General features: G+C 39.3%; 1 protein-coding gene across 1 annotated transcript in view; it reads left to right on the top strand.

The window, feature by feature from the left end:
• The first annotated feature begins 1642 nt into the window (after positions 1-1642).
• The window catches only part of LOC101163577 (extracellular serine/threonine protein kinase FAM20C), a 36311-nt gene continuing 10742 nt past the window's right edge, over positions 1643-27211 (top strand). Inside the window, exons 1-3 of the mRNA XM_011478236.3 lie at positions 1643-2874; positions 3566-3744; positions 5573-5651. Coding sequence (XP_011476538.1) covers positions 2327-2874; positions 3566-3744; positions 5573-5651 — 806 coding nt within the window. The 5' untranslated portion in view covers positions 1643-2326. The remainder of the gene's footprint in view (positions 2875-3565; positions 3745-5572; positions 5652-27211) is intronic.

Raw genomic sequence — 27211 nt, 5'->3', positions numbered from 1 at the left:
GGATGATGGGAAATAAAGGCAGGTTTACTCCACAGCAGCACCCACAACTCCCGGGTAAATTTCTCATGAACTCCTGCAGATCTGCAGAAACTATGTCCTAGAAAACAACACAGGTTTTTTTTTAATTTTGCCTAAAAACATCATGTTCATAATAAAAAGACCACTGGGAACACTTTTGCAATAGATCAAAAGATGATCGAAGTAGGACTTTAAATGTTTTGAATCCTAATGTGTTTTTTAGGAGAAAAAAAAAGTCTGTTTAAACACATAAAAAAAGAATAATAAAAAAATGCCTAAAGCTTCTGTTGTCAAAATCTTGCAGGTTAGCAGCCTTTTAATTAAAAATATTTCCTATTGAAGTTTTTAAAGTGTTTCTGTGTCTAAAATAGATCCGATATGAAATTGAAGCACACACAAAGATGTTTCTCTGGGGATTTAAAAAAAAAAAGTCTGGAAAATTACTAAGTTAAAAGCTTTTCTCACACACTGCAGCTACTGTTTCATAACTCCATAAATGGCCTGTTTATAGTTCTGGCTCAACTTCAATGATCTTATCTGATGTTTCATTACAAAGACCTATGCAAGGTATTCTCAGGTTTTGTACTGCTGCATTGACGTAGTCTTGTTTCTTTTATAATCCTTTCGGGTCTTGAATTTGCCATTTTCCACTCGATCACATCCAATATCACCTTTCAGTTGTCACCCATATGCTCTCTCTCTGACGTGTTAGCAGATGGCCTTCTGCATACCTCGCCTATAACCACAGGTCATTCAAGTCCCTGTTTTTGCCGACTCAAATCAGCGTTTTCCTATATATATATATATATATATATTTTTTTTTTTTGACCTCTGACATCAGCCTCTGCATTCAAAACCCGATTTTACATTTCAGAGGAAAATACTCTATTTCTTTAAAGGTTATATAAAACGCATAGAAATGAGTGGAGGAAACCCGCAACCACTTTTTGATTTGGTAACTGCAGCAGCATGATTGTTTCATACATGACAGTTTGAGGCGAGATAAAGAATGCTTTTTTTTTTTTTTTTTTTTTTTAGAAATAAATCAGAAAAAAGGCCCCTTTAAGGAAATATATCAGCATGTAAAAAGAAAATAGAGGGACGTGCATCTGTCTCACTGGTGTGGACTCACTTTTGAACAGTTTAAGGAGGTGTCACATGCAGAGACAACTTTAAGAAATATGCTTGTATGCTAAAGATTTCAGCACAAATTATACCAATATTGACTTAGTAATTGCCAATACCCCCCCCCCCCCACCACCACCACCACAACCACCACCACCACTGTAGCCACGCCCCTTTTTAATATTAATTCGATGATTTGAAGGTAAACTGTGCACTGTTGTTAAAAGTCATAATATAATTTGATCCAACTATAATAGAAATTGTGCCCAACTTTTCTGTCTTTTAATACACATTTTAATATTTTTTCATGTGAAAATATTCTTATCTTTTTGTTCGTGATTGACTAACAATCCCTAATGAATTCAGTGAAACATATTTTCCTCACTTTGAGAAACGTCATGCTTTATTGATGATGGGCGTGTCGTGGGAACACCTTCCCATTGTTCTGGATTCAGTGCCGCGTGGGCCGCGTTCAGGGTTGCGCCACCGCCCCCTGGCGGCGCGCAGGGGATCGCTCAGCCTCGGCCGCTTTTAAAGTCCCACTTCCCCGGAGCTCGCCTTTCATGTCGCTGGTGCAGACTTCTATGTTCAGACGCAGCCAATCTCTTCCTCATGACGCCACCGAGGCTGGGCTCAGATGGCTTCGATCATAATATTTAACAGAGCCACGCCGGATGAACGTTTGGAAGGAGGACGGAGCACAAATCACGAGCAGGAGCCAAACACCTGCCAGTCCGATCGGGGCTCCGCGAGACGCGCAGACAGCAACAGCTTTGTCCTGGAGGAAAGCATCCAAACATCTTCCAGATGACCTGATGGATATATTTTTTTTAAATATGTAATAATAATTGGCATCTAAGGTGACTTTTCTTTACCAGAAAGACGTCTCACTCCGCGCTGGCAGCAACTCAAGGAAGCACGTTTTCTGCGGACTATTGATGCTTTTACCGGGACCTGCGCTCCTCTCTTTTTTACTTCTTTTTTTTTTCTGAGTTTAGATTATTCGGATTAAAAATGTTATTAGCAAGTGAAGAATCCGGACATTTATGAATTTTAGAGACTGTCCAAGATGATGGATCATTCTGTTAGACATGCTTTTAGGAAATAAAGGTTGAAATATTGCAGAAAAACACTTGTGCAGCTTCAAAAGATTGTTACAAAGACGGGAAATATTAAAGGCACCATGATATTGTTTCGTAAATTCCGGGTTTTGTTGCTGATGGTGTTTTTAATTGCGTGCACCATGCACATCATGATAGACTTGCTCCCCAAGCTGGAGAAGCGGGCGGCCGGGGCGGACAGCGCGGGCAGCGGCTGTCAGTGTGCTCACCACCCGGGCAGCGAGGCTCAGGGCTGGGGAAAGCAGCGCGGCAGGGCGGCCGACGCGGGCTGGCCTAACAAGCACACACTGCGGATTCTGCAGGACTTCAGCAACGAGCCCGGATCCAACCTCACGTCGCACTCCCTGGAAAAGAGCGCAGCCAACGGCGACAAGGAGTCCGGTAGAGGGAGCAGACCGGCGGCGGGGACGGAGGAGCAGCGGAGGAGGACCCTGATCGGGGAGGCGAGCGGGGCTCGAACCGTGACTGCTCGCGGCGTCTCTAGACTGTCTGCCTTGTTTGAGCATCCTCTGTACAAGACTGACCTTCCAGCGCTCACGGACGACGACACTTTGTTTAACGTCAACAGTGACATCAGGCTTTACCCCAAAACAACCGCCAACCAGGGATGGTAAGAGTTCAACATCCATCCATCTGTTTCTATCAATTCATCCAGCATCCATCTGTTTCTATCATTCAACTATCCATGTGTTTCTATCCACCCATCCCTCAGTTTCCATCCATCCAACCATCCATTCTTCCATCCTTTCAAACATCCATTTGTTTATTATATCCATCCATCCCTCAGTTTCTATCCATCCAACCAACCATCAATCTGTTTTATCCATTGATCTCTTTCTACTATCCATCCATCCACCCACCCATCCATTCTTCCATCAATTCAACCATCCATTTTTTCTATCACCATCCACCCATTTAACCATCCAATTGTTTCTATCCATCCATTCCCCATCCATCCATCCATCAATCAGTTTCTGTCAATCTATATGTTTCTATCACCCATCCATATAGTCAACCATCCATCAATTTATTTCTATTCATCCATACATCTGTTTTTATCTATTCATCCATTAGTTTCAATCCCTCCATCCAGCAATCCATCAATTTCTATTCATCAATCCAACTTTCTATCGGTTTCTACCTACAGATCTATGTTTATCATTCATCCATCCATCCATTTACCTGTTTCTTTCTGTCTTTCTATTTAACTATCTGTCTGTCTGTCTGTCTGTCTGTATCTATTCATCCATAACACGTGGTGAATAGTGCCTAACAGACATTTATTGCTTTGTTTCCTTCAGGCATAACGAGGACGGTAATGAGGATGACTCTTCCCCAATGACAGAGTCAACACCAGAATCTTATCCTAACTGGCTCCGCTTCCACATCGGGATCAATCGTTACGAGCTGTACCCCAGACACGGGCATGTGTTGGACGCTCTTCTTAAGGACCTGGCCACACAGAGAATCACCAGCGTTGGTGAGTCGCTTGGGCATGATCATATTGTAAAGGGTTATCATTTTGGCAACAAAAAGATAATTTCCATGTAGATAAAAAAATACACAAGATTTTAAAAATTGACTGATCAAAGATTCCCCTAAAATAATAGTTGTGAGGCTCAAACAATGCACATTTCTATTACAATTCCTTGTACATTAAATCAAAAATCTCAGTCTTCCTACTCACTTTGATTTGGCAGAGAATTGCAAGAAGTTGAGAATCACCCAAGAAAATCTGCTACTGTAATGCTGAGCCTCATAACGCAAGATTACAAAGAAAATCCTGACTCACATCACTAAATGTTCAGGTTCCAGTTGTTGTTTTTTTCCGAATTCCTACTCTATTACATGTTTGCGATTCTTGAAGATTCCACTCTTCCCATTGAATGATAGGACCTTTCATGTTTAGTGTGTAGGCCTGATCTTCTGGCTGGCTTGGTCTTCTCTCTAAGCAGACACTTCTCAATCATTCATGCTGCTCATTTCATCATTCACTTAAGTAGTTTGTCTGGTTTTTGCCCTGTCTGCTCATAATTTATGAAGGAGGAGCCGGAAGTGTGAGTGAGGCCAGACCGTGCAGTGAAGATGCAAGAAATCCCTGCAGTTGTACAGTTCTCACTTAGAGAACAAAACATCTTCCATTTGCTGGGGCATACTTTACCCTTTCCTGTTGTGTATGGCATTATTCAAACTGTATGTTGGATGGGTGCAATTGTAGGGATGAGAGCAAATAAAAAAGTTGTACCTGAGTGGAAAAGCTCAAAAACAGATTTGATTCTAATGTCAAAATTTTCAGATGCATGGCTTTTCACTGTAAGATTACCTTTTAAGAATTTTCCAATAAATTCACTAAGGCTGGCATGTAAAAGCGCATTAAGGTCAACTGTTTGGAAAGATTGTCTCCATATTCAGGGCTTTAAAACTCTTTCCAATCTCTAAAAAGGCTGGTGCCTCTGAGTTTGAAGATTACCTTTACAGAGTACTTATGTCTACCTTTAATAAATCAGTAGCATGTACAGGTTTAGTACCGGTACTCCCTGTGCTCTTTGATTTTGATTGTTTGCATCTTTAGTCAGAAAGAAAAGGCACTGCACCTGCAGAAGTATGTGAAAAGGACACACAGTAAAAGGAGAGGCACAAGAACAGAGAAAACGTGGTCATGAGGCCAACAAACATAAAGGGGAGAAAAAAAAACCCTGACAGCTCTTGGATGAGTAAACAGCAAATACACCCCTATGGAGTGGGTGTAGCCCTGCCAGATGCTCTCGCCATAATCCAGCCAGTAAGTGGGGAAGCTTATTTTGATATTAGGGTTTATGTTGTGTAATATGCTCAAGTCAATGTGCTGTAATAAACGGACATAACCCCCCACCCACCCCAAAACCCCCTCGTTGTGACAGAAACACAAGGCAGTTCAACGAGGCCTGGCGGTCTCTTTGTTTGAGTCAGACGAAGGCAGGAAGCTCACAGCCGGTCACCATCACCCTCTGGGAGACGCCGCGGACATGACAGATAGCCAGAGACATACATCCATGCCTCGCTCCCCGGGTACAGGAGGTCAGCTCATGTGAGCGGCAGAGGATGTGACTTATGTGCACAAGACGTCATGGCTGTGCGATCAATGGTAGATAACCAAGCACATGCATTTTCTGTCCCTGGTGAAGCAAACTGTGCCGTTGTGAGGACGGCCAATTCTCCATAACCTCAAATAGGCATGACTGTCGGAGGCTTTGCACAACCTCTTGTTATCTTCTCTTTGATTGTGTTTTATAGTTTGACCTGAACATCTCGCTTGTTTCTTCTCACAGCCATGAAATCGGGAGGCACCCAGCTGAAGCTGATCATGACTTTTCAGAATTATGGGCAGGCACTGTTCAAGCCGATGAAGTAAGTAAACTGACAACATTTCAGTTTGGGTTTCTATTTGGTGATTGTGGGCATAATCAGCTGATGACAGGCGCTGTTCCTTGTTAAATATTTGTGAGGGGGTTTGTGTGAAAAGGTGCCAAACAGGGCCACTGAATCTCACCGTGTTCAAATACCCACCCCTCCCTTCTGTGCAATCTCAGAATAATCTGTCTCCTTTTTAATTAACATCAACAGGCTTTTCTGTTAATTAAAATGAGTATTGAGTCATCGTGAAGGTGTCTTTAGGGAGGAGCAGATGCTAGGAGAGGCCCCTTTGCTATCAGCTCTCTGAGTCTATTTTTCAGATGAATTCCCCTGTCAGCATGGATGAATAAGTGTCCGAGCCAACTGGTCTACCATCAGAAGTAATTGCTCATGAGCTTGGTTTGATTGCTAGGAAATGCAGACAGGTTTTCTACATGTGAGCCCCGTGGAAAGCATTTGATCCTGGTGAAGAATGAAAGAGGTAAAAACAGAAGGTGCCCCCTTTTGTGTTTGCAAAATTGGTAAGTGATTCTTCCTTTGAAGCCTTTGATTGTCGTTGTCTGATGATCTGCAGACACATTTTGCTCTGGCACACCTTATTTCTAGCAGAAAAGGCCCATTTCCACACCAAAAAGATTCACATCAGTGCGCAGAGCAGTGAGAAGTTCAGGCGTATGAGTTCTATATCAGCTTAAAAACTAGCGCAGGATTGCTGCCAGGGTTTGATTTATTGCAGAGCTGCAAAAGCTGTTTTTTTCAAGGTTTATTAACCAAGGGGGTGCTCTGTGTTCGTGTTTCTAATCCAGCTGCTCTTTATCTAAATCCACTGACCTTGTATTCCTTAACGCGTGTGCAAAACAACCATATAACACTCATTTCAAGGTCAATCAGCCGCTGATTTTTAGATCGTGAGGTATTGTTTTGCTCAATAAAAAAGGGTTCAGAGTGTGGCAATCTAAGCATCCCCTTTAGCTTTTGAGGACGCAAACTTTTCCAAGTCAACAACAACAACAGCCAGCAGGCGCTGTCAACATGGTCACATCTGACAAGAATCCAGATGAAGCTGTGTTTTTGTGCGTCTGTGGGAGTGATTCACGAGCCGCCTTTCAGCCACATGAACAGTCCTAGTGCATGCGCAAGGAGTGCTGGACTACAACTGTGCCAGAACACTGGCATAAGAAAAAGGTGCATATTCTGAATATTACTCAGATCGGGGGTCTGCCACCTGGGGCCACATGTGGCTCTTTGACCGCTCCTTTGTGGCTCTTTGGTTGAAAACTAATAAAATCCTTTTAATCTTAAAAAGTCAAATATTTTTCGGACAAGTGAAACAAAACAGATAAGTCACATTTTATTCAACTTATTCAGTTGAAGTAGTACAAATCACTCCACGAGACTCCTGACTACTGTACCCATAATGCTCCTATAATCCATCACACAGTGCAGCTTTGTAGTTTACCAAAGTCGAACATTTTGACAGATTCTTGTGCACCGTTTGCAACAGAAAATAAGATAAGATGATCCTTTGTTTGTCCCGCAATGGGGAAAATTCCAGTGTTTTAGCATTACAGGTCAAAGTAGAGCAGGGTAAGTATATACAAATTAAATGTGTTTCGTGTTTACAAAGGCTTACAGAAAGAGAAAAATAAAAGGGAATTGCACCAAAACGCTATTGAGGTCAGTCAGTAAGCACAACCAGAATTCATGCTTGAAGGCCATGTCACACACCCACTATGTACATTTTGCAAATATTGCACAGAGGAAAATTTGTCATACATGAATATATGTGGAAATAGTGAGAAATTTGTGGTCCTTACAATAAATATTCAGAGATGTATCACGAATGAACCATGTTAAAACCACGTAAGAAGTACGAATAAACCCCGCAAAGAACACATAAATCAACGTAAAAGCCAACTCTGGCCCAAAATTCACGTGTTTCATGTGAATTTGAGCGTAATATGTACATGCGTGAAAAGTCCATTAGACATACGTGGAACGGTCGTGGAAAGCAAAGAATTTGCATATGCATCTAGCAAAATTCACGCCCAATTGTGTAAACTTTACATAATAATTGTGTATAGACTATGTAAAATACAAATAAATTGCATAATGACCAAAAACTGACCAAAAATTTTGAACAGCTCAAACCAATTTCACGTAAAAGACTCGTCGGCCGAAACCCTTGATGGACATCTGCGCACATCGACGAATGACGAACCCAAGAAACACTTATGAATTATGTATATCACGCATGAATCACAAAAGACCAAAATTTAATACATGGAAAATACGCAACATGTGGCTGTGTGACATAGTCTTTAGGTGCCGAATTATATAATAAATCTGTGGATTTTTGGTCCAAAAAGTACAGTACCCTTACTTATAGTTCTAATAATTTTTAATTTTAGTTCATTAGATTTATGAATTTCTGGCTGAGATGCACAAACAGCAATAAAATAAACTGCGTATAGTACGTTTTTTTAATCACTACTGACATTACCTTTCCTACTATTACATCTGTAAAATTTGGGGGATCCAATGTGGTACAGGGTATCTTTTATTTTGAAAGGAAGTCATTAAGTGCATCAGAACATAACAGACACACATCATCATCATCTCTCAAGTGTGAGCTATCCAAAAAGGTATACTTGACCTGCATGAAAGTGGGCACGGTGTGCATCAGGGATGAGCTTTGAGCCTCTTCTTGTCTGCTTTAGTCATGGACTGACGCAAATGGCAGGGAGCAGGTGGGGGAAAGTCTGTAGAGGTGAAGGTTAGCTGTAGCAAGACAGAGAACATGTGGGTGAATGAGAGGGACCCAGGTGGAACTGTGAGGTTCCAGAGAGCAGAGGCTGGAATCCACTTAGAGAAAAGGAAGACAGATAAAGAGACACCTGCACACCAGTTGGAATGACTGGAAAGGTGTGTTGTTTGATAAGTTTGGTCAAGAGAGACTTAACAAGATGAAAGGTGCTGCTTGAATTTATTGCAAATGCAAACTTTTTGGCACTTCGACTACAGGGAAATAAAACACTGCACGATGAATGTTTTTGGGTGAGCTGGAGGATCCCCCAGAGTCTACACCAGTGGTGATAAGGAGGAGTTGAGACATCTGAATGAAAAGTTGAAAATGGAGAAAAGGAGAAGCAGAAGAGCCTTATGGATCCTCACATATCTATTAGAAACTCGGAAATAGAAAGACATAGATGGGATTGGGAGGTTTGGTGAACAATTGAAGATAAAACGGGATGTGGGATAGTTTTCTTAACTGAGCTTTCATTAAAATTTATAGGAATAAAATGCAAAGTGTAAAACATGGTTGAGAGACTGTGCTATTGTAAGCCTGGAGGCAGAGCTGAGGATGTTCAATTTCTTTTTGGAAATGATCAGAATTTCTGCACTAGAAGTCGCTCCGGAGTATAAGACGGAGCAGCAAAAACAAGCATAATAAAGAAGAACAAAAATCATATATAAGTCGCGCTGGAGTATATGTAATACACGTTCAAGAGCGTGCTGAACACGCTTTTAGCAGACGGTGTTCACACTGGACTGTTGTTACCTTATACTAGCCCATGTACTCACAGCTGGAAGAGGCTTGGGGCAAAATGTCGAAGCGGTACAAATCTTGAATATTTTGCTCCAGGTTATTTCTTTCACAGCTCTATTCCGATATATGAAAGAAAGACTTGGTGTCAAATAATTTTGTCCATATCTCACTATCAAATCTGAGTGTCTGATTGGTCAAAGTTCAACTAGTGTAACTTTCAACATGCAGTCAATGCCCAAGCGTTGTGTACTAAGAACCCAAAAACGGTTGTAGAAACTTGCATAGTGTCAACGCAAGACTATTGTACATACAGTACATCAATTGACATCAACTTTTCACTTGAAGTGGTCGCTTGAACGCGCGATACCAAGGCTGGTATGAACGTAGCATCAGTCGCACTTTTGGGAGAAATTTGTTTAACAAAATACTGGAAAAAGAACAGACCGTTCATCCTAAAAGGCAAATCTTAGTGACTGAATAGATAACGTTGCTAGACACGTTTAACCACCGTGACACATTGATGCTTGTTTAGCTTCATGAAACATAGGAGGAATCTTGGATATCAGCACAACATATGAACAATCAAACAGATAACAATAGCATAAAGAACATGCTAACAAGTCAGCTAAACTCTTTATATCACTTCAAATCACTAAATCCATTGAATTCTTCATCCTCTGTGTCGCTTTGGCACAGCTCCACTAAGCCTGGCTTCTTCTTCTGTGTTACTGTCAGTGGAAAATACTGATACTCACGCCCACAGTGCCCTCTAGCAGTTGTTGCTTTTTATTTTTTATTTTTTTTAAGATCACATATAAGTCGTATCTGAGTATAAGTCTCACTCCTGGCCACACTATGCAAAAAGACAGGGCTTTTACTCAAAAATATTTGGTATATTGGCAGGAAAGATACTTCTAGGAACGGTTGAGATGAGATTTATGTAAATGGTATATGTGAGAGAAAAGGATATTGAAACCAGCGTTAACAGGCGGCGAATGAATTTCTAATGTGAGTGCGAGAAGGAAGAAGAGAAAGATCAATTTTTAAAAGAAAAATGAATTTATTTGTTTTGTGTATCTATGCATCAAGTTATTGTTTAAATTTTTTTTAAACTTCATAAGTGGCTGTTTGACAGACAGGTAAAAGAGTTAAAGTGTACCCCACCTCGGCCCAACAGCAGCTGGGATAGACTCCAGCAAATCCCTGACCCCAAGACTGACTAACTGTGTTTAGAAAATGGATGAATGGACGGAATTATAAGTTTTTTTTCATAGAATTCTCAACAGCGTAGGCTCTATAATACAGTGAATAAAGCAAAACTCTGCGTTCTTACTTCTGATAGGAGTGGAGGGATCTTTTAGACTGACTTTGACAGTGATTACATGTCAGCCTCTGTATCACAGGCTTCACATTTCTGCAGCTCTTTGTTTCAGCTGTCATATTTTATTCAAGCTCGCTGCTTTGTCTGTCACAATCATCCATCCGCTTTGTTTACAGATATCATACAAAATTCTTCAGAGCTGAATTACAGCAATGCAAAAGGGCGACAGTGAAAAAAAAGAAAACCCTGTTCTGCTCGTGTTGAAGCACATGAAGAGCTTTTGTCGGGTCTGTCACTGTGATCAGTTCCACTTTTATTTTAGGAACTGAGGTGCACCCTGGGTACAGTAGTTCAGAAGCTTGAGTTCCATCACTTCAGCGTTATTCATTTATTTATTTATTTTATCTCTACTGGATCAAGTGTTGCTACAGAGAGGCTTTGAGGGTTCCAAGCCTCTTTTGAGGTAGATGAAAATAGAAAACTGCACAAGCTGACAACCTGTCACGCAACTCAACAGGATCTTGAATCGGTGCAGCTTCGGAAAAGTGGTTGTTTTATCTCCCTAACTTTGTGATTCAAGTGTGAGCCCTAAAAAAAAAATACAGAAACAATTCTACAATTTTTTTCTTTGAATTTGCTCTCGTCACCTGAAAATTGATCCTCTATCAATTTACCTCCGAAAACGTATATGGATTATTCTGAAAGGACATTAAACTGTTAACAATTTCCTAAAGCTTCATCTGTAAAAGTTCAGGTTTCTAAGGGGCTCTGGGGATTAAAGTGAGTGAATGAATAATGTAGGACTCTTCACTAAGAAAACCTTTCCTTCTAAAATGAGATCAAAATAGATGAGAGCTGAAGTTAGGTGAGGAACGTGTTGGAAAACTGATCAAAGATGGTTGAGGAGGAAGAAGCGAAGGGGTGTGTTAGCAGAGCATGCGCTGATTCAGGAAGGGGGGGGGGGGGGTGAGATTAGAAGCATCAAAAGTCCAGAGGGTTGGGCAGAATCACCGCTGCCAACCTGTCAGGGAACCGGGTCCTCCAGCTGGAGCCAAGATCCAGGCCAAGTGGAAATCCTCCATGCCAGAGCTCCGTGTCTGTCTGGCCCTCATCTCTGGTGTCCATACATGCTTGCCAAGTTCCTAGATGTGGTGTGTGCTCCATGCTTAATGTTCATGTCCCACTAAATAGACTTGTCAGATGAGAGGCTGAGTTATAAATCACAATTTTGATACTATACTGTTTTTTTCCTCTTTTTTATATAAAAAAAGTCCTGGTTTCACTGCCTTCAACATAATATAAAACAGCAGCAACAACACAGATTATTTTTGTTTGTTTTTGTCTTTAAATGTTGTGTTTTTATAGAGTTTTTAATTCTAAAACATTGTTTTGTAAGAAAAAGTCATATTGTAGCCCTGTTAAAGCGCTACCATTCCAAAAAATTTAAAATTTTACTATCTCATCTTAATTTTTTTATCTTGTTTTAGACTTTTTATTTCTTTCTACCCTAAAAATCTCTTTATTGTTTCTTCTTTTTATTTGCCCTTATGTGGTAATGATTTTTTTCTAAGTGGGGTACTTTTATCATTTTTTAGTGAAACAATCTGTGCTTTTCTAACTTGTATAAATATGTTTTTGCACAGGAAGTGAGATTTTTTTACAGAAACTAGATTTTATCCAAATGAATAATTCTTTTGCTGGACGTTTCTGGCTCTTTGTGAACCATTTCCTGCTGAAAGTGACTCAGACGACACCTGTGGAACCAGAGCAGAGTAATTTGTTGGAGATATGGTCTCGACTGCCATAAATACACAATCCAAACATGAACAAAATCCACAAAAATCCACTTTGTCTTACTGAAAGTTACTATCCAAACCCATTTTGTTCCTGACATCCCAGCCTCCACCCCTGTTAAAGTTTAAAAAAACAACACATGCGCATCTGTTAAACCCAAAAGACCATCATGAATTAATCGCCCAAACTGCATTTCATACCTGAAAGGCGGAAAAAAATTGTTGTCTCAGTTTCTTTTTTTTTTTGACAGTCTTTTCTTTTAACAGCGTTTCGCTAAAGATTTCCCACAAGCCCCATTCTAATGCCGTCGGCTGTCAGTTGGAAGCACTTTTTAGAAATGCTGTCTGAACTCATCTCTGAATGCATGCAAAAACACAAATGAGTCATATTACTATAGACAGCTGCACGCACAGCTGCAGCACACACGCACACACCCAAACGCCTGTGTGCGAGCACACAGAAAAGAGGGATTCTGTGGGGGGGGGGGGGGCTATGGAGTTTATGCATCCTGCAAGAAGAGCATTGGGCCAAGCTGCAGCTGAATCAACTCCCTCAGAGCACTGCGAGCGCACACTTTGCCTACAGAACAGAGGATTTGCTACCCGGACATTTAGCACAACCTTAATGATTTTTACAAGTCAAAGCGAGCACAAACTGACGCAGGATTATGACCTTGTTCGGGCAAATTAGGAACACGTCCGGCTACATTTTTTATGCCCTTCAATTCCACTTTACCAACCAAGATTTTATGGCTCAACCAGTCTTTGTAAAGATGGAGTCTCAGCTGTTCAGCCGTCCCGGTTTGGTTGCCAGTGGACAAAGCAGCGTTTCGGCGTACCGAAATTGTCTGACCTGGCTGCTCAAATCAAAGGCAATCTGCAGAGAGCAGGTGTGGTGTGTTCCTAAGTGGGGCAGATAGAACGGGGCACGTGAACAGTTGCCCTGCTTTGTAATTTTTCTTTGCCTTTATAGTATTTCTTGACCGCCGTTTGGTGACTTTGCAAGATTAATGGGGAAATCTGTTCACAGTGAAACAGTCAAATGTTTCCTAACAGGCTTCCACCGCAAAAAAGTCTGACACCGCCGAGTGTTCTGACGCCTGAGCACGAGCTAGTCACTTTTTTTGCCCGTCTTTCCCTTTGGTGATGTTGCTAAATTAGTCATGATTCGCCAAAGGTTACACATAAAAACATTACAACATAAGAGTGCTTAAAAAAAGGTTTTAAATATTGATTTTGCTGTCTTGCAGTGAGTGAGTGTGCTTTAGGAGTGGGATTAGCTTTTGAAATCATTACAAGCAACACCTCATTACTGGAAACACTGAGGATGATGAAAGCCGTGGGATCAGCAATGCAAATCAGCTCTTGATTTACAATGTATTTATTGCTGCACAAGATAAATGAGGCTGTGTATTTATGGAGCAGTGGCACAGGGTGTGAGGCAGAGCCAGTTAAAGACACTGGACTGAAATTATCATGTATATCGTATTTTTCAGAGTATAAGTCGCTCTGGAGTATATAAGTCACAGCAGAAAAAACATGCATAATGAAGAAGAAAAAATCGTATTTAAGTTGCACTTTGGGGAGAAATGTACTTAACAAAATTCGGGAACAAGAACAGACATTTTATCTTGAAAGGTAAATCTTAATAATAGAGTAGATATCAATAATAAACTGAACATATGCACACTTCACTACCATAGCTGTATTTAGCTTCATGAAACATAAAAGGAATTGAATAAGTTTGTAATATATTAGCATAACATATGAACAATTATTCAGATAACCATAAAGAACATGCTAACAAGTTAACTGAACTCTTTATATCGCTTTAAATCACTAAATCTATTGAATTCTATAACTTCTGGGTAGGTTTAGAAATAGTGATGGGAGCATTGATACCAATAAAGACCCATACATCACCAATTTGGGTATTGACTACTCTATTAAAGTATCGATTAATAATTAAAATCGAAGTGCATCTGTCATTTCTAATGTTTTTTGGATATTAGGTGAGTTACACCAGTGTTTTGTACTGAAACACCCCCCAGCCCACAGCATATTGAGCTGCTTCATCAGTCATGTGACCATAGGAGTTGTGCATGTTAGAGTAGGTGGTTTTAGAAAGAACAGTTTTGTATTTTAACTTCGCAAATTAAAGTTATGACCTCTGTTTCTGATTGTATTTGTTTTTAGGATGACAACCAATATGCAAAAAAATCATTGATTAAATAACTTTTGCAGAAAAGTAATTGGGATAGTCTAAAATCTTAAAAGTGTGGTATCGCCCCTCACTATTCTGAACAACTCCGCTGAGGCAAAAGCTTTTTCTTCTCCGTTAAAAATACTGATACACACACCTACAGTGCCCTCTAGTGGTATTTAGTGGGAAAATAATAAACACATTAACCAATTATTATTTTTAAAAAGCACATATAAGTCGCACAACTGGCCAAACTATATAAAAATAAAATACAACTTAAACTCAGAAAAATATAGTAGTAAAGCATTTCATGTCATGCTTTGGAAAAAAAATGTCACTTTACTGACCATAACTGGTCTCTTAGGAATAATTTTCCCTATTTAATTATAAGCAGAAAGAAAAGAAAGTTTGGTTACATTGTAAAACTGTCCTATAAAACACAGTTTTATTGGAAATAAGTATACGCTAATTATATTATAGTATTATATTTTTTTGTTGAAAAATCCCATTACAACCCACAATATTGCTCTGGAGAGCATTTTAAAAACTGCTAAAAGTACCGTGTTGAGTAATATCTTCTTTGTTTTTCTTGTCAACAGTGGGTAATCTCAGTCACACACACACACACACACCCACTGTGCTCATCAACATCTGTTTCTCATGCAGCTTTTGCATGTGCATCCATGCAGCCAGAGCCAGCGGGCTCCAGCAGCTCCTCCTAAGGCACTGAGCCCCACCAACTCCCTCCGAAGGTCTTTAAGATTAATTTGTGCTTAAGCTGCTCTAATGTGGAGGAGGATTGCTCAATTTACACCGCCTCTTTTCCTTCTTCTTCTTCTTCATCCCTCTCTTTCATCCCCTTCCTCTCTGTTGCTTTCATCAAAGATACAGTGCAGTCCAGCTTCAGGCTGATAGAATTCTTAACACAGCTTCTCGATCTCACTTTTTTTTTCCTTTTGTCTCACTTCCTCTCAACTGAGAGTGTCGGTGTGAGCACCCTATTGCTCGTTGCACAAGTTTGGTTCAGACTGCAAAGCTTCGTCTTCCTGTGTTCATATTTTCCACGCGTGTGTGTGGGCGCCGTGACCTCTTGTGGGCTGCAACATGAGCCAGTTAATTAGTGCTTTGATAACAGTCGCAGAACCCGCCTCATTCAGGGGCTTGTCATATCTGCGCATTCATCAATGCGCGGCTCGAGCTGCGACTCGGAGTCGGCTCAGTGAAATATCTGCGAGATCGACGGCAGAATTTGAGCGTAAAATTTTTTAATTGAAGTGTCAATCATTGATCTGTGTTCTGCTAGTTATCTAATTATGCCTTATTACTGCACTGTGCCCCGGGGGTGGAGGGTGTGTGTGTGTAGGCCGGATCAGTTGTTTGGCGTCACTCAAATCTGTCATTATTATCACCTTTTGTTTCTTCGTCTTTGTGATTGCTTCAGCATCTATTTCAAATTCGGAGGGTCAGGGAGCGCACCTGCGAGTCATCTTTAATCTGAAATAACATTTTTACTTTTTTTGACAGCTGCACTCGCACAGACACACCGAGGGATGTCTTATTACAGACTCCCCTCACATCCCTCCCTGCTCTCACAGACTTCACATCAATGTTTTACTAGGTCATCTTCAGAGGAAGCACTGTTTTTTTTTCCTCTACCACCTCCCCACACTCCCCGAGTCTGTCCATCCTCTCAGTCTCCACCTTCCATCCTCATTTTGGACTCGTTTGTTTGATTCGCTGAGGCGGTACTAATCCTCAGCCTGTCACTCTGCTCTGTATTTTTAGGCCCTCTCCGTTTCCTCTATCCATTTAACAAGTATTCATGCGCTCTCAGGGAAACATGGCTGAGCCGCGTCGTAATGTGATTACACGCCAGCTGAGTTGGAGGGAGGGGGAGCCGGGTTCTGGGAGGGATGTCTGATTGTCTGGATGCTCATGTTGCTGCAGAATGACCGTAATCACAGAACTCTCCAATTAACTCTGGGAATGCAGGACCCTCGTTGCCAAAATGAAGTGTCAGATTGTTTCTGATTATTATCCGCCACTTTATTCAATATTTTCGTGTATTAATCAGTCATGCAGTCAAATATACCTGTGCATAATACCACCATTGGTGATATGAACAAGTTGCAAAAGTCATAGCATTTTTAAAATTTTAACCGTCTGAATATTTACACTAGATTGGTAAATGAAAATGAAGCAAAATTTTGGAAAATGCGGCAAATTCTGAAGCTAAAAGTTTATTCTAAAACTTTTGCCCTTCTATTAGGCGTTACCATGTAAACATACTTTTGATTGACTGAAAACTATAAATTAAGCCATGATATGATGTTTTCCCTTCTCAGCTTTAATGACACAATGTTATATTCTGACTGCTTCCTTAATATTTCCAAATTAAAATTTTAATATTTATTGTTGCAGTTGGAAAAGGTTATCCCAACACTCCCGGGACATGTGGATACAAAAGACGAACACGTCTGATGTCGCCACTTAAAGACGATTAAGCTCAAAGTTGCATTTCTCAGTATTTCTGTTTGCAGACAAAAAAAAAATGCAGTTTAAATAAAGATTGTATTAAAATCGGCGGGCCAAAGCTCCCTTCTCTGTTTCATTCTGATGCATCCACTTGTAGACGAATACATCCACGTACGTCTGTGTTTTCCTTGTCTGAGCTGGAATCTGGATTAAAACTGTACGTCTTGAATGCTCCAGTACAGCTTGCCTTTTTAGTTGCACCGCTAAGGTTAGGTTGGGGGGGTGAGGGGCTGTAAGCTAGCGGGAGAGCGTGTAAACAGGGAGCTCTCAGCAATGGGGGGGCAGGGATATAAATTCCACAGAGAAAAAATGTTTAATTTTGTTGAAAAATGGCATAATCATAACTAACCCTGCAACGCTTAAAAGATGATCGGAGTAGGTCTTAAAGAGATAGAATTAGTAAACTGTAAAGTGAAAAAGCTAAAAAAAATGTCACATGGTTGATTAATTATTTGAATTGCTTTTTGTGCTTATATGTACAAACTTATGAAGATAATTCCACAATGATGATTCATTCAGGTTTTATGTTCTTTTTTCTTTATTTAAATATAGCCAATGTTTTTGGTTAAAACCCCCAGTTTTTGGTGAAATATAATTTTGACCGTTAGTTTTGCTTTCTGTCAAATTAGGTTAAAACTTGATTCGACAATCTTACATTGAAACAGTTTTATTTTTTTAAAACAGACAAAAAAAATGTTTTTTTTCTCAAATACACTGATGAGAACCTCTGACCAAAGCAAACTAACAAGCCTTCAGTGTGTGCCCGGGAGTCAGCATGAAGCCACATGCTTTCACACTTTGGTGTCAGTGCCCGTTCCTGTGAACCTGAACACTGCTCTGTACTGCCTGCGAGTTTCTCATGTTTTTTTTTTTGTTTTTTTTCGTTTGTTGTGACTGCTGACATTCTGTGTGCCAAAGCATTGCTTGGTTTTTGTTTTACCGCTCTCCAACTGTACCATATCATTAGAGACTGGCGAGGGGGAATTCCTCCGCTTCCCTCAAGGAATGTTGATGCCATACTTGTCTGGAATGCTGAAACTTCTGCTCGGCAAAAAATAAATAAAGATCAGGTATTGACTTGTGGTGAGGGCCTGCAGTGCTTACAAAGCAGCTTCTGAGGCTACACAGAAATGCCCAGCTGTTTATCTGAAATGAGCACGCAGCAGGGATGGTACTTGATCCCAAGGGCTCGTAAAGGTTAATTGCCGTTTCAATTTTTATGGCCAAACATGCTTGTGCTTCTGATTTAGCTGATTTTAGAAATAAAAAAACAAGAGTTAAAATAGGTCTCAATATTTTACAAAAACGGCTGGACCACTCAACCCATAGAGTGCTGCTCTGTCATTAACCCATGACCTTTCCCAGGTTGATCTGTCACAGTGCATCTCCACGTGTGATGAAAGAAACAACAGTCCCAGCACAGAGGGAAGAGAGGCTGCTTTGTAGCTCTTTACCACGGGCCTTTTGTGATTGTAACACAGAGGTTAATACAGCCATTGTGGACCAAGCCTGAACTTGTCCAAGCTTGTCCATGGCGGCCATTTCGGCTGTGTGTGGCTCCACTGTCCTTGTGACAGTCCAGGAGAGGCGGAGGGAGAATGCAATCATTGTTTATCAATTAAACCAGAGGATAGGAGAACGGTTCCCCCACCATTTCCACATTGGCACAGCATTATGTGGGAGGGCCTGGTGTGGCTGATTCTGGTGTCAGCAGGGATGAAGATGCGGGAACACGATCCCGGCGTTCGCCTCAGTCGCCACCTTCGTACGGTGGCCCAGAAGGGTCACAACACAACACATTAACTTTATACACAACACACTAACTTTACACACAACACATTAACTTTACACAACTCTGTCGCTGCACGCGCGCTCCTCTCCTCTCCTTTTTTCCGCTCCGTCCTGTGGCTGCGTCCTGTGTGTGCGTGTGTGTTGGGGACTGCACGTGCCTGTGTGAAAGTTAGTGTGTTGTGTGTAAAGTTAGTGTGTTGTGTGTAAAGTTAGTGTGTTGTGTTGTAAAGTTAGTGTGTTGTGTATAAAGTTAATGTGTTGTGTTGTGACCCTTCTGGGCCACCGTACCTTCCTACCCCGCAGAAATGCAAACAGAGTCATCTCTGTGCTGGAGAGGTGAAAGCTGCTTCCAGATGGAGCAAATTCCTGTATTGTGGAGATATTTGTGTTTGTAGAAACATTATTTTAAGCAGAGAGATGCTAAATGTTTTGTATTAGTGTGGCTAACAGCACTGATCAATAGAACGCCTATCCATTAACCCTTTAACACTAGAGCTGTCGCCAGTGACATCTAATTAACACACGCTTTTTGACATGCCATATATTTTCAACCGTTCCCGCCAGGAGTCTGTTTCTTACAGACCAAAGCCCCAGAAAATCCCAATTCAACATTAAAAAAAAACATTTAGTTATAAAATCTGTTTTTTTTAATATTTACAATAATTAAGTTATAATTTTTAAATAAAAACAATTTTAACTTTACCAACTTTTGACAGCAATACACACAAGTTCCTTTCAAAATAAAATGCATCTACATAAGATCTTCCTGCTTTACTTTCAATTATACTCATTATGTAATTAAGAGTGTTGCCTCTGAACAGCAGCTATGCTCTGTTCTGCAGCCGAAGAGAAAAAGGATTTATGTTAAACTTATTCTAATAATAAGCTTTTTACTATCATTTTGCTCAGTTATCGAACGTGCATTGCAGAGGAATCGTTAATGCCTTTCGATTTCGTCTAATGTCAGCACTGGTTCAAAAAAACTGTTTATTTTACTCATATAAGATCACTTCAGTCTTAAAAAATATGTAACTCACAAATCCATTATTTGTTTGAATTGTTTGCATTTTTTCCTCAAAGCCAAAGAGCCACAATGGTAGGAGACAAGAGGCGCATGTGGCTCCAGAGCCTCAGGTTGCAGTGCAGACCCCTGGTTTACGCGAACCTTGAAACAGCTGAAAGTGATGGCTTTGCTCCGATGGATCAGTTTACAGACGTAAAGTCGCTTTTCTCTACCAGAGAGTCAGCTGGAATTGCGTAAACAGGTAAACACCTAGGAGTCACACTGGGGCTGAAGCTCAGGTGTTAAAGAGTTAAAAACGAATCACTTTAGGTCGTTTTTTTTATTCGCCCTTCTTTCAACACCATGAAAAAAATACAACTTGAAGATCTCAATTTCTCAATTAATGAGTCAACACAGTTTGCCCTTTCACAACAGTTTCAAAATAATCTCTAGTAGAAAGAGTTTTGAGAATAATCGTAATTTTTGCAACACAACCCCCCTCTTGTGATGAAACTGCATCTCTCAGTCTACCCAGGAAGAGTGTTAAAGTACCGTTAAGAGCGGCATCTCAGCCTCTGAACGTCCAGAGATTTGTCAGAAATTATTTGTTGGTTCTAGCGGGACGTCTCTCGCTTGGTCACTTCACATACTCGTTAAGTCTTTTTTATCCTCAAGTGCTCTGGACCGGCTCCACGTCTCTTGGCTCTTACACAAACATAAACGAAAGCCCTCGGAATTGTTTTCCCGCTCATGTCACCACTTCCCCCTGTGCTGCTGTCACCCACTCGTGGCCACAATGACATCCCTCAGCCACCACTTAGCCCCTGATAGATGGTTTCTATTTAGGAAACGGCATCTGAGCACAAACCACAAAACACAACAAGACTTCTGACCAGTCTAAATAGAAAAGTTCAGCTCTGGAGTGAACAAAGCTAAAAAAAAAAACTTCTGAGACTTTTTTATTTTCAATTTTTAGAAAAAGTGCACCGTTCCTATATTTTTACATGTTGGATTTGAGTTTTTGCAGCCATTTTTTGCATGAAACACAGAAAATTAGTGTGTTTAGTTTGAGCTAAAACCTAGTATTTGTTCACATTCTGTTGTCTTAGCTGTTCAAACTTCTGCATTTTGTGAGAAAGAAGAGTTGCATCAATGGCTTAGAAGGATACAGAGGTTCCCACTTTTTAGAATGTAGTTTTTACTTGGAAACTCATTTTTTCATAGATAACAAATGATCTCATAAATAATAACTCAAAATGGAAGTGTTTGAGTTTTGACATCAATATTTTTAGGTCAAACTGCACAGAAGACTAAAAAACTTCAATCAGGGATTACTACATTTTCTTTTTGTATTTACTGAAAGCATTTTCAATTGTGTTCCCTTTTTTGGAGCATTTTGTTTCCTGAGATACATACAGAAAATTAATGAAATGACACATGAAGCCAGACAGCCTGTAAGGAGCTCAAGGTGATGAGAGGAAAGAAAGAACCTTCTTCTTATCTTTGGATAATGAGATTGTTTTGGATTACCCATTTACAGATATTTACCCCACCAGATGGACAGAGATCATGGACATCTAAAGTTCTTACACTATCAAGTTGATGTCTCCTTTTCCAGGAAGAAGAAGTGCTTTCTGGGTTTAATTATCTTTTTTTTGTTTTTTGTGATTGGGTATCACTGTTCAGCAGCTAGTTAGCACCAATGAAATGAATTCTTGATGATTTGCACCATAAGAGGATAAACTTTTTGAGCAGCATCTCCAAAAAGGTTCTGCTTTTTTGTTTTTTTGTTTTAAAGTATGAAATTTGCACAGTTTTCTTTTCCTCTCAACTCGTCCTTTTTAACCTTTTTCCTGTAACCTTGGATTAATCTGTTTTTTTTTCTTTGAGAACTACCTAAAACTTTGTTGCTCAGTGGGGGAAAGAAAAATCTCTAGAGCTTTTCTCTGTATCGTACACAGTTGGTGATCTGAGTGAAATTTCTGCAAGCCTTGTTAGTTTTCTGCCTATGAGGGAGATGCTCATTGAAATTCAGCTGCTGTAATAAAGAGAGACAAAAATGAAGTTCTTTGCATCGCCTTCGTCTTAGATCCAAACTGTTATTTTTCCTTACGGATGGAGTATTTATCTTCATGACAGTTCATCATTTTAAAACTCATAAACAGCTACAGAATGCAAACATTTTTTCCATCTAAATGAAATGGGAGCTTTGAGGAAAGCAGTCTTTGATCAGATCAAAAATGTTCATTTGGTCTTTTCTGGTGGTTGGCTTTGATAAGTGCACTACAACGTTTTCCCAGTCAAGCTTTACATAAGTTATTTCATGGTTTACTGCCGGCTGCATATCAGGTTTGCAATAGGTGTCAACATGATATTTAAAAGCACTTTTTTTTGACTAAACCGAAAGACAGGAACTGTTCAGTACTTTTTTAAGCGGTGCAAAGCAGCTATATTTTAATTCTTCTATATTTTTGACCCAAGAATGACCTCGATGTCTGTGTATCCTCTGCATAGTTCATAGTTTCGCCTGCCTCAGATGTGTGTTTTTGTATTCAAAAAAAGAAACGTGGAATCCACTGTCGATGGATGATTATAATGAGGAGTTCCTGGAACGTTTAAGATTGTTGATATAAACACGTTGTTGTGGGTTGAGGCTGTGTGAGGACGCCCAAAAAAGGAAAAGATAGCTATAAATGTGAAGAGCTGTCGTATTCTTTGATATAATCCCTTTAGGGGAATCCTCACAGGGTTTATTTACTGCATAAGTCGTGTTATTGTGGTATATGAACCTACAGTAAAATAATATCGCCATCAAAGCACATATTTGCATGGCTTTTTTCCGGTTCCACACTGTGCTTTGATGGATTTTTAAAGAAACTAATTCCTTTGAATCTATTTTGAGTCTGTTATCGATGATGCACATTCACTGTGCACGCCCATTTTTCTTTAGCAGACATTCTGTTGTGCAGAAAAGAAGAAAAATGTAAAGCAAATGTAATAGTTAGAGAGCTCTACATTATGTCTGTAATTGACACTTCCAGAAATAGAATTACAAAATGTGTTTTTATTATTTACTGCATTTTTGTCCGTGCACTCTTGATTTCTGCATTGTTGCCTGAGCGCTGACAGGCTCCCGAACCCGAAACCAGCCTATGTGCTTGTGTAAGTGGGCTGCAACGTCTCACAACAAAATAGGAACTACAATTGTGAGGGAGTTTTTAGAAATGTCTTGTATGGTTTTGAGGGGTTTTTTTTCAAACGGCACTGCTATTCAAGCACTCTGAAGTTTTTTCTTTTCCTTCAAAATGTTTAAATTATGCAAATAAAAACTAATTTGGCAAATTAGAAGTCTCAGAATAAAAGGGAAGTTTTCTAAGATTATCAGGAAGTGGGTCAAACAGGAAACAAAAGTAAATGGGGTATGTACGTGTACCAAAGACAAACTTTTACCATAAATTGTCCCGAATGATCTTTTCTCACAGACCAAAGTATAGCTAGAGCCACAAAATTTGACTTTATATCAAGAAAAATACCGTTTAGTTATGTTGTTGTGAACATTAAACCATTCATTTAGCTTTTAAATAGTTACAATTATTGAATGATAACAGGGTTATGTCTTTTGTCGGCAGCACTTCCAAGTTCCCTTCAAAATAAAATACACCCTGTCGAACAAGTTAAAAAGCCAGAAAGTCAAACAGGATATTTTCTAACAATATTAATGATGGATGGAAACTAGATTAAACCATTTACCATATTTCTTTTAGTTATCTGACTTGTTAAAAATCCAAACATAAAAAAACAAAACTGAAGCCAACCCTAATGTATTACTTAGTCATATTTGTTGCATTTTTTTCAAAGACCAAAGAGCTACATTGGACAGATGAAAGAGCTGGATGCAGCTCTAGAGCCTTAGGTTGCAGACCTCTGGTCTGAATCCATACCGCTCTGATTTCTGCATTGGGTGACATGAACAAAGGTTCTGTCTGAATTCTATCCTTCAATACTCAGTGCTCTGTAAAGTGGCCTTTACATTTTGTAAAACTTTCTGTATCTCCGATTGCAAAATCTAGTGCTCTAGAAACTTCCCAGAAGTCTCTGGGAAAAACAGGTGTGCATTTATGGTCACTAGATTGGCAGATATAGACCACAATGCATTGCCTGTGAACTATTTTTCATGTAAAAAAAAAAAGTATTTTAATTTAATTTTTTATCCAAGTTTTCATCTTTCGAACACAATGTATTGATAAAATTATTTTGTAAAATATTCACATTTATTATGTTTATACTTCCAGAAATTGGTGACGTGGTATTTGCAGTTTTTAAAAAAAAAGGATTTGCGGTGTCTACATTGTTTTTAAAATCCAATATAGGGTTTTTTTATATAGAGTGAATTTTAGCCTAAAATTAAAGAAACATTGAACCTGAAAATCATGTAAAGTTCATGGACTTTTTATGATTATTATTTCTTTTTTTACATGTCTTATTTTGTTTATCCAGCTGACAAATCCCTACAGGGAATTTTTGCCCTGTAATCTAAAAGCCCCTAGGTCCTGTTTATGTATAAACACCAATTACATTTTAAGGCTCGTGTAGTCTTTAGTACCACAGCTAGGGCTCTGGAGAATGTTTTCAATGAATGAGATGCAATTGAAAGCTGTTTAGTCACCAAAAACATTCATTTGATTGATGTCAGAAAGCTGCCAGCTGGTAGCACTTCCAACGTTAAGCCACTGATGAACTCACTTACCAAATAACAAACACATCTTTTTAATATGAAAGCAAGCTAGCGCAAAGAAGGAAAAAAAAAACAGCTTTGTGAAAATGAAAATAGCTCAGTGATACTAATAAGATTTCCTGTTTCCTCACTGCCGACTACTTGAATCCTTTTTAGATGATTGTTGGAACAGGATCCCGAAATCTACAGATAAAATTCAGCAGCTCTGCTTTGGTTTGTCACACTGATTCAGGGCTTTTTGTGCGATGTGGAGCGGTGGGCCCAGGGGAATGGGGCTGGATCCGTCATGCCACTCAATTAAAGCCAACAAAAAGCAAAACATGTCATTGTCAGAGATAGTTTAAACATGCAGAAGAGAAGATGCTCAAAAAACGAAACTGAGATTCACCTTGGTGCAGCGTGGATAAATTATGTCATAAACACCACAAAGCCAAGAAATGCTGTTTTTAACGACCTTGGAATGTAGAAGTGAGCTTTGTTGGACTCTGTACTTTCACAATAAAATCCTCATAGACACAGATAAAATATTAACTATACAACCATATCAAATCAGTAAAGGACAACTGTAGTGCTTCACTTTCACTGTTTCTGAACACAACCTTTTGTGTGGATGAAAGAAGGAGTTCATGTGCAGTCCGGGGAGGGGGAAGCCGCTAATCTCATCAGAAAATGTGTCAAGTTCTGACCCAATCTAATCTAAAATGTCTATCCATCCATTTTTAATCTAATCTTAACCTCTAAACTTAAAGTTAAAAAAATAGGTGAAATAGAAGTAGATGGTGTTTGTGTGGGATGTTGTATGCAGCATGTGAGTCAGAGGTTTAGCACCTCTGGTCCTCTCTTCTTCCCCCATGTGAACGCTTACACTTATACTAACAATGTTAGCTACCTAACAGCAATTTTTAAGTCTCACCATATTGAGTGAAATGATTTTAAATTTTGATAAATGAGCAAGGATAGTGTAGTTGATCAACTTTTTTGTAGCTTTTATTGGTGAAATATACACAAAAATTGACATTTGACACTAAATCGTAAGGTTAATTTCGAAAACTGGAAAATAACAGCGAGCACCTCAGTCAGAAAATCAAAAATGTTTTTTTTACTGCTGTACAACCTTTGGGGTCATGTATTCAATTGTTCGATTCATATAAAATAGTAAGTTTGAATTGGTATCGATTTTATTCATCTAACAATTCAATAAGTGACTGTGTTTATAGGCACATCTCTTGTTTAATTGGCTTGTTGTGTCTTCTATCTCCCTATAAACAAAAACGGGTCATGAGCAAAATGTTATCATTATTATTTTATCATTCTTATTATATTTTTAGTCAATTTTAGTCAAATTGACTAGATCATTGAAAACTCGTCTAAATAATATGGGCCGTTGACTATGACTTAAACGAGTACAGGTAGAAAGGCTTTCTAAACAGGGTTCATAGGTCAAATCAAACGGAGGCTTGTAAACGAGCCTATCTCTGTCCCTAAGTTTTAAACTCTGAAATAAAGTAAAAATGTGATAAACCTACTGTATTTAATAAAGAAGAGCGTCTTACAACAGGTGATAATCTGCTGGCTTGATGCACTTCTGTATGTGTTTGTTTTGATGTCAATGGAAGCAAACTTTAAGCAGTCTCACTAGTGTCACATACAACTAAGTTTACTTTTCTTTATTAAAAATGTGCACAAATTTGAAATAAACTTTTCATATCTTTTGTTAAACCTGTTACGAATAGAAATAAATAAATTGTAGAGTCAATTTAAATTCTATCTTTATAGTTTTGATTATTTTTCATGGATTTTGTGTTTCAGTCGTCGAGTGAATTAAAAATGATGCATTTTTTTAGACAACATACTGATGTTTGGACAAAAAAAGTTTGACCTTTTATTTTTCCACTGCATTTCTGAAAGTCAGAAGCAAAAAATGTTGATTTACTTTACTTTAGTAAAGGCGTTAGAAAAAAAAAAGATCGCCTCTTGACAAAGAAAATCCCCAACCAAAATGAGAGAAACTGTCAAAAAGGATTGGCAAAAAAAAAGTGTATTCATTCAAAAATCCTCATTATAGTTGAGCTTTTATTTTTACTTTTTAAACTATTGACCTTTTTAATCTTATAAATAACCTTTCAGTTTTGACGTATTGTATAGTTATAGTTTTTCAGAGGTTTTTTGTGTTTGCCTCGTCAAATAGAGCTGTCGGAAAGCAGCGCGGTTTTTCTGATCTGTAAGCCTTTCTCTGATCCCCCACACATACAGAAAGAGATTTACAGCCATCTGGCCAGATGAGGCAGTTGTACAGGCACTTTCCCCTTCGCTCTGCTTCTCCTTCAACCTCAGACACACACACATAATTATTGTTACTGGTTCTGAGGGGTTCTGTCATCTATCTTGAGGGCTGCCAGGGAGTTCTGCTGGTCACAGATAAGTGACCTAGCCCACAGCTGTGCTCCTTTGTTCGGAGCAACATGTTTTGGCCCCAGCATTTGCTTAAAGCGTTTAATATGAACACAACAACCAGGGAAGAGAAAAAAAACGTAAATAATTGGGGGGGAGAATAGGGGAAATTGAATACGATTTATAAAAATCGATAGTTTGAATCTTGAAACGAGAAACTTTAATACATTTA

The sequence above is a fragment of the Oryzias latipes genome, chromosome 8 (assembly GCF_002234675.1).
Source record: "Oryzias latipes chromosome 8, ASM223467v1".
Classification (NCBI taxonomy): domain Eukaryota; kingdom Metazoa; phylum Chordata; class Actinopteri; order Beloniformes; family Adrianichthyidae; genus Oryzias; species Oryzias latipes.
The sequence above is the reverse complement of the archived record's forward strand: the minus strand, read 5'-3'. Positions and strand labels throughout refer to the sequence as shown.